We start from the raw sequence: 7,990 nt of genomic DNA, 5'->3' as shown, positions 1-7,990 counted from the left end.
TATTATTTAATTTAATGTATGATATAAATAAATTACACACAATCATCAATAAATTGTGAGTAAATCTTTGATTAAATTAGAAGAAAAACGTTTTTGCTAGAAAATGATGGTGGCCTGGAGCAACAAAGCAAAAGCCTTTCACCATTTGAAAGGATGTTATTCCAGATTTTCTGCAACATGAAGTAACAAGATGTCGTTATTCATGATATCAGATTTTCATTTCATGAGTCTGATTGTAAAATAGAAAAATAAATACAGTAACATAAAATTGACATTGGCAACATCATTGCAATGCCTGCAGAAATTATGGGGGAAATAATGATAATATTAAAGCTGTTAATGAAATCTGCGATTTTGTGTGTTGTTTGCTGTCCTTTTGGGCAAACGAATCAAATGCAAAACAATTGTAAGTGGATGTTTTGTTATTTATGTTATTATTATTCCCATGATATTGGTATTTCCTTCCTAAAATTCCCAGTTGCCACAACATGGTTTTGTTCTTGTGTTTTCCTGTGGAGCTCCTTCCAGGAACTATTCTGAAGAGTGGCGTTTAATTCTAATTATGCCATTACAGATTGCACATTTGCACTGTGGTTCTGTTGTATAGCGACCTCTCAGACTGAGCAAAGACCGCACAAAAAAACGACGCTCTTAATTAAACTCGTTCGCAGCTTCACGTGACCTTTAAAGTTGGGCCACTGAGGAAGGGGGCGTGGCCCGGGAGGACAGCGCATATAAATGGCGTGCCTCGAAGCTTCTTTCCCGCTCTCGCTTCTTCTCCGAAGGACGTTCGTATCCCAGTGTCCTCTCAGGTAAGGGTTTGGTTTCCCGCATTTGTTGCCTTTGTTTAGTGGTTGAGCTTTGACAGTTTTACCTGCTGCTCAGAGTAACAGGTGAACGAAACACACAGAAAGTAGCGTTTTTATTACACGGTTTCTGCTTCCTGTAAAGTTTTGTTTTGAGTTTTTTGAAACGTTAATCTTTTAATTCTTGAATGTGCATCTTTTTTTTTCTTCTTCTTGTATAAGTGAATTAAAGGCTAAACTGTTTCCTCCCTCTCAGTGAGGTGTAGACCACATCAGGCACAATGGTGAAGATTGGAGTCAATGGGTAAGTTTCTACACCTGTCATTGTGCAGGTGTCCTGGCAGAGGTTTCCTTCTCATCGGCTTAATTAACAATCACTACCCCATGTGTTGCAAAGGGGTGTTTGGTTTGATGCTAGTAAAACTTGAGTAGGTGCAACTAAGTCTTGCATTTTATTTGTATATCTTTTAATAAAGTTCAAAGTAGATAATCAAGCAGGCATTTCAGTATACCCCGGATAAGATTCTTGGATTTCTTTGGATGCTTGATTTGTATCCAGGTATTTTAACTTCATCCCCTGTTGTCTGAATGCTGTATTGACACAAGTGTTTATTTCAAAGGTTGAAAGTGTTTCTAAAATTTAGATCAGTGGGCAATTTAATCGAATTGTAGGGCCTTCGATTTGGTTTTCCTCTAGTGACATGTTGTCCTCTTGTGGTTTTACTTATTGGCTCATGAAGTAAAGATTTAATCAAGTGGCAAAAGCAGTTTAAACTTAACACCTTGTTGGAAATGTGCTAAACAAATGCCTTATGGAGGCCAAAATACAAACTGATTGCCAATGTTTGAAAGCTGAAACGGCAACTTGTCAAGATGGTAAAAGGGCAACTTGTTAAATGAACATAAATTAAACAAGGCTTGAAATCTAGAAATGCCAGACACTTAAAGGTGTCTAAATATTTAGCTGCCTCACAGAGGACCGCTGGAGTGCTGCCTGAGCATCATCTGAACCCTAAAAGCAGGACAGGACTGAGGTCTGGACCTGTCTATTCTCTGGTTATTTATAGTCTGGTGGTGTCACAGTTGGCGTCCACTCTTCAACAACGCCCTTCTGTCAGTATCGCTGCTCTCTTCAGCTGTCACATTCCTCTTCATTCTCCCCTCATCTAATTTTAACTCCTTAACCTTTCCACTGGAGATCAGTGATCGGCCGACTCTGTGTGGACACTGCTCAGACTCGGAGATCACAGCTGAAACATTTTCTCTTCCTCTTGTGAAGCAGCAGCAGCTGCTGCAGAGCCGCAGGGTGATTTGGCTCCCTGATTTTGGACACGTACCTCACAATGAGGCTCAGAAACAGAAGATGGGCTCCAGTCCATTTTGGCCTTCTGGCTGCTCAGCAGCTTTCCAAAATAAAGGAAATCTGCATGCCTGTGGCTCTTCCCCCTCCTGTCAAAACTTTGTCAATGATGGCAGTGCCTGACAAAGAGTTTGAGAGGATAAATTGAGGGTTTCTGCACCTGACAATTAAAATGATTCACTAATGAGACAGTAGTGAAGCTGCTTGTGTTTAAAGCTGCTAGAATTGCCAAATTTCATAAGTGTCCCCCAATGGTACAACATTAGTGTTTTGTTCTTGACCCCTTACTAACTTTAAGGATATGTACACTACTGACTTTGCCACAAACTAGACTGTGCAAGCAGCCTCCATGGCAGCATGCTGTCATCCCACCTGAAGTTAAACTTGCTAACATTTTACTGTGCTAGTGATTTCTAATATCAGTTAAATGTGAAACTGTTACATCTGACTTGTGATAATTTTATATTTGACAAAAGTAAGAACTTTATATTCAGTAATTACTTTACATTTAACTCTAAATTTCATGAGGTGAATGGCTTTAAGAGAACACCAGTTGATGAACATGGACTTTATCTGATATGAGCAGGTTCCTACATATATGAATTTTCAAATTGCTCCCCTTAAGACTTTCCTTCCTGTTTTGCTATTGTCCAGATTTCCTCTTACTCAACCCATAAAGTTCTCTAGCAGTTTCAAAGGAGTCTCAGCTTCCTGATACATCAAAGCTGATAAAGTCGTTTTGTGTGCATGTTGTATATTTGTCTCCTGTTGCAGGACAGTTGCAAACAAACTATGTAATGTGACTCGTGTGAACTGAAGGCATGCAGTGTTGCATGACAAAACTCTGGTGCTCAATAGTTCATGCCACAACTCACTGTCTTCAGCTTGATCTAAAGCCAAAGCTAGTGGTGGCCTCAACCCTGAATTTACTATCGGCTTCCCTCTGACACAGTAGTTGGTATGCTCGTCCATAATGGCAACGTTTAACTTCTGCAGGCTTTTAGCAACTTCTTTAGGAGAGTTGCATGTTGCTTCCAGATCAGTTTACATGAAGAAACATGTTTCACCACATCTTTAGAAATCTTGAATTGAGCAGCCTTGTTTGCTCTGATAGAAGCTGAAATACAATAGAGCCTAAATGCAGTATTATTGAAAGGCCATGAATACAATCAAATTCCAACTATGTGGCAACTGTATCTTGGCTATAACTAAACACGCTTTGTCTTGCAGTCGCAAGGCAAAGTCTGCTTTTGGTTCATCCACATATGAAATCCCACTTTAAGTTTGTTCAGAACTTAAACTTGATGAGGAAAATTGTGCCTTTTGCCATCTTGGACAAATTTTTTTTTTTTTTTTTTTTGGTTGAGTTTTGTTTTTTGTATGCCTCCAAATCTACTTGGAGGCAGCAATTCACAAGAATGGCCTAATCTGTTTGGGTAACCCACAAGCAACTGTTGTACTCAAACACCTCCACACACTCAATTCTGAAGCACTAACTCAACTTGTCACAAAACATGAAAAAGTTAGAGACAAATGTTTGGGTGATTTAAAAACTTGTCTTTGTAGCATATCTTGATTTCTCTCAAACTCTTACTTCACAACCCTCTTTATCTCCATTACTATAACGTGCTCTGAACTTTCGACCCTCATGCTTCCTTAGTTCCACACTCTTCAATCTGCCTCACTGACAATGCCCATATTGGGCCTAAACAGGCTATCAGCTGCTGGTGCCAGCCACTGTTATCTTCAGTCAAGGTTGGCAGGCCTTGCATGGCAAAGCCATCCTCTGCAGTGACTCAGATTAAACCTGCTGGTCAGACAGGAAATTAATAAAGTGGACATAGTTGCAATTTAAAAACTTGGGCCTGGAACCTGATATTTTAATTGGACTATGCAGACATTACAAGGGTCTTCAGTTTGAATTCAACAAAATATTTCATCCTTACTGTCTCACAACAACCTAGTCGTTCTTGCTCCCTTTCATATCTGTACTGATTCTTTAGTCTGACCTGCATTTCAGATTTGGACGTATTGGTCGTTTGGTGACTCGTGCTGCTGTTGCTGGTGGTAAGGTTGAGGTTGTAGCCATCAATGATCCCTTCATTGACCTGGAATACATGGTGAGAGGATGGGTTTCTTCTGCTCTATAAATTGATGGTACTTAACAAGCCTGTTTGATTCTGTTTAGTAATGTAGGAAAAGCAAAGTTCTTAAATGAAACATTTTAAGCAAAGACTGCGTTGTCAAGGACACCAGGAAGTTTTAGAGACCTCATGTTGACTTCTCTTAAGAAATGGCAGGTTTTGTTGCATTTTTAATGGTCACCTCTTAATGCAGGCCTACATGTTCAAGTACGACTCCACTCACGGCACTTGGAAGCACGGAGAGGTGAAGACTGAGGGTGGCAAGCTGGTCATCGGTAACATGCACATCATGGTCTTCCAAGAGTACGTAACTGTCACATGTGCACTTTGTCCAGCAAGTTTGCCTCAGATTGAATAACTAACTTCTCTGAACTGCATAGGAGGGACCCCGCCAACATCAAGTGGGGTGATGCTGGTGTGGACTATGTTGTAGAGTCCACTGGTGTCTTTACCACCATTGAGAAGGCTTCTGTAAGTTGGCTGCTGTTGTGCTTTCTCACCTGTCTAAAGTGCAGTTTCACCCTGAAGATGACTGGATTGTCACTATTGTGACTTCAACATGTGAAACAAACTTGGTTGAAGGAACAGTTTTCATCATCCTGACCTGTATCTCTAAATTAATGCAATCTTTTTGGAATCTAGTTTGCATAATCTTGGAGCTTCCTGAAGCATCAGTGATTGTACAATCAGTCTTAAGCTCTATTTTGATTTGTTAGGCTCATCTGAAGGGTGGAGCTAAGAGGGTGGTGATCTCTGCTCCCAGTGCTGATGCACCAATGTTTGTAATGGGTGTCAACCACGAAAAATACAACAACTCATTGACGGTTGTCAGGTGAGTGTTGGTACTGAGTGCTTACAGATGCCGTGTGTGCGCGTGAGTGTGTGCGTGCGTGATTCTATAATGGCTGTTTGGACAGCTGGCTGCAGATGTCTAGATGGCTTCTTAAAGTTTGTTTGGTGTAGCATCTCTGCACTTAAGCTGTCATACATTAAGTTGACATGTGCTTTCTCCGTAGCAATGCTTCCTGCACCACCAACTGCCTGGCTCCCCTCGCCAAGGTCGTACACGACAATTTTGGCATCGTGGAAGGTCTCATGGTAAAGAACTGATACTGCTTCTTTTGAGTGAATCTCTTATAACCAGAAGATTTTAGGAACTTTAAGAGCAATCGGCCAACAAACTGTACAATGCGTTCAGCAACAACTTTACTCACATATGTATACATTGCACTTTTTTTTTTTTTTTTTTTTTTTTTTTTCCCCCCCTCATTGTATTTTGTCTTTTGCACCTTTGTGGTCCAGCTACCCAATTTCGCTGTGCAAAAACTGCACAATGCCAATAAAAAGCTCAAAGTCTCCTCAGTTTGACATTCTGGGGAGGGTCATTCTTTGTGGCAGACTCACCAAATTTTAGTCACTGATGCTGGAGACTGATGGCCCTTCACAAACATCACATGATCAGAAAGCTTGGATACTGGGTGTCTATATCAGGGTCCTGCTTTCCAGTAGTTCTCTTGTCACAAAGTGTTTCTGCTGCATCAAGTAAATGTGGTCCCTCTACAACATCAACAAAGCTACTTGCCTCTGAAATTCTGTTTAACTTGTCCGACAGCTGCTCAGATTAGCTCACATTGTTGGGACGATCTGATTCTGCCTCTGAATAACCTTTACCTGCTCTTTCAGAGCACAGTCCACGCTGTCACTGCCACACAGAAGACTGTTGACGGGCCCTCTGGTAAAATGTGGAGAGATGGCCGTGGTGCCTCCCAGAACATCATCCCTGCCTCCACTGGAGCCGCCAAGGCTGTTGGCAAGGTCATCCCTGAGCTGAACGGGTACTTTTCCTCTAATTCTCCATTTTAAAATGGCACATGTGTCTTCCTGAAAAGGATCAGGACGGTGTAATGACTAAAACTATCAGCAAAATGCCCTGAGCTTTGAATGTTTGTTACAGTAAACTGACAGGTATGGCTTTCCGTGTGCCCACCCCCAACGTGTCTGTCGTCGACCTTACTGTCCGACTGGAGAAGCCTGTAAGCGTCTCATAATTGACATAAAGCTGATTCATGTTCCCTTATCTAGAGTTTGCATTTGTCTAATCTGAGGATTATAATTTCTCATCTCAGGCAAAGTATGAAGACATAAAGAAAACGATCAAAGCTGCTGCTGAGGGACCCATGAAGGGAATTCTGGGATACACAGAGGACCAGGTACAAAACACCCACATCTGAAACACCAGGCTACATTATACTCTTAAAAGGGGAGAATGAGACTGTTTCACTTGTGTGGCCACACAGGAGTCACTAGGTGGCAGCATTTGTCTAACTAGCTTTACAGATGTGCTCGAGGACTGGCACACTAACAGAACTACACTTGCACTCTTTCTGTTCAGGTTGTGTCCACAGACTTCAACAGTGACCCTCACTCGTCAATCTTTGACGCTGGAGCTGGCATTGCACTCAACGACAACTTTGTCAAGCTGGTTTCATGGTGAGACTCGATGAACATGTCTCTAGTATGAAACTGCATTTATTAAACTCAGTTGACCAAAGCTTGTTTGCTGCATTTAAATGAATTGATTACTACAAATGGAAATCTGAATCTCATGTAGTATGAAATGAGTAAAAATGTAATAGACTGGTATTCCTAGTCACCGAGTTTACACCTAGTGCCCCAAGAAGACAAACTTCTGTGATTTAAACAGTTAGCCATTATGCACTAAAGCCTGCAGCTTTCCCATCTTCATTCACGTTTCCACTGTTGAACCTTCTGCTCTCATTTTTGTACCTGCAGGTACGATAATGAGTTTGGCTACAGCAACCGTGTGTGTGACCTGCTCGTGCACATGTTCTCTAAGGAGTGAAATCCTGATTCATCATTCCTTCACCTGGATGTCACAGCATCTGCAGAAAGGACAAACTGAATAACCTGACCAATGGGGAGAGAAAATGTATTGTCCTGCTTAAAATAAGCTTGTCCCCTGTTCTGTCAGAAGTGATGTTTGTACAGATTCTTTGCAGTATTGTTACTAATCTTGTGGCTCCTTTGCACTTGAAAATAAAGAACACAATTCATGAGAAATGTGTAGTTTCTTTTCCAAAAGGAAAAACGAAGCAGGGAGAAACTTTGCTGCCTATGCAAACTTCATGGATATTTGAAGCCTTATTTCAGATCATGTTTACATTCGGTGTAAGAGCTTTCAGCATTAACCCTGGTATAAGGCATTTAAAGCACATTGTGATATGCAATTTAAATTGTATATAGTTTAGAATGGACAGGTGTAGCATTAGACCTGTCCAGACTGGCTTCTTCATACAAATCCAGCCCTTCAATGACATCTAGTCTGTAAAAGTCACTTTTGTGACTATGGAAACACCTGACATGTGTAATGAGTGTAGTTGACAAACGCTGGTTGTAACTGAACGTGAGCTGGCTCTATAATGTGCTTAGTTTTCTCCATGTCACCAAAGTGGTTTTGCATAAAGTTGAAATGCATTTGTAGTCTGACTGCTGGAAGGTCGTTAATGCATCTGGAGTTGTTCAAACTGTCTAGTTTCTATAAGTGTCATCTCTGTAAACAAGTGCGCAGATTGGCGATAGCTTTCTCTCAGATTTGTGTGCTTAAACTATTTTAAAGGAATTTTGGCTAATTGAGGAGCTCTAAACTTCGGTTGTTGGTA

General features: G+C 41.1%; 1 protein-coding gene across 1 annotated transcript; it reads left to right on the top strand.

Annotated features, from left to right (window-relative positions):
- The first annotated feature begins 701 nt into the window (after positions 1-701).
- LOC113014802 (glyceraldehyde-3-phosphate dehydrogenase-like) lies at positions 702-7,391 on the top strand. Its single transcript, XM_026156537.2, has 12 exons — positions 702-812; positions 1,063-1,110; positions 4,187-4,286; positions 4,504-4,613; positions 4,691-4,781; positions 5,027-5,142; positions 5,327-5,408; positions 5,994-6,145; positions 6,265-6,343; positions 6,437-6,520; positions 6,703-6,800; positions 7,104-7,391. The coding sequence occupies exons 2-12, from the start codon at positions 1,088-1,090 to the stop codon at positions 7,171-7,173; spliced, it is 1,005 nt and encodes a 334-aa protein (XP_026012322.1). The 5' UTR covers positions 702-812; positions 1,063-1,087; the 3' UTR covers positions 7,174-7,391.
- The last annotated feature ends 599 nt before the right edge of the window (positions 7,392-7,990 follow it).

The sequence above is a fragment of the Astatotilapia calliptera genome, chromosome 22, assembly GCF_964374335.1.
Source record: "Astatotilapia calliptera chromosome 22, fAstCal68.1, whole genome shotgun sequence".
NCBI lineage: Eukaryota > Metazoa > Chordata > Actinopteri > Cichliformes > Cichlidae > Astatotilapia > Astatotilapia calliptera.
The sequence above is the reverse complement of the archived record's forward strand: the minus strand, read 5'-3'. Positions and strand labels throughout refer to the sequence as shown.

Excerpts from the sequence above, each read along its gene's own strand:
- LOC113014802 (XM_026156537.2), top strand. The coding sequence starts at position 1,088 with ATGGTGAAGATTGGAGTCAATGG. Across the intron at positions 4,287-4,503 it reads TCATTGACCTGGAATACATG|GCCTACATGTTCAAGTACGA; the intron begins GTGAGAGGATGG and ends CTCTTAATGCAG. Across the intron at positions 4,782-5,026 it reads CCACCATTGAGAAGGCTTCT|GCTCATCTGAAGGGTGGAGC; the intron begins GTAAGTTGGCTG and ends TTGATTTGTTAG.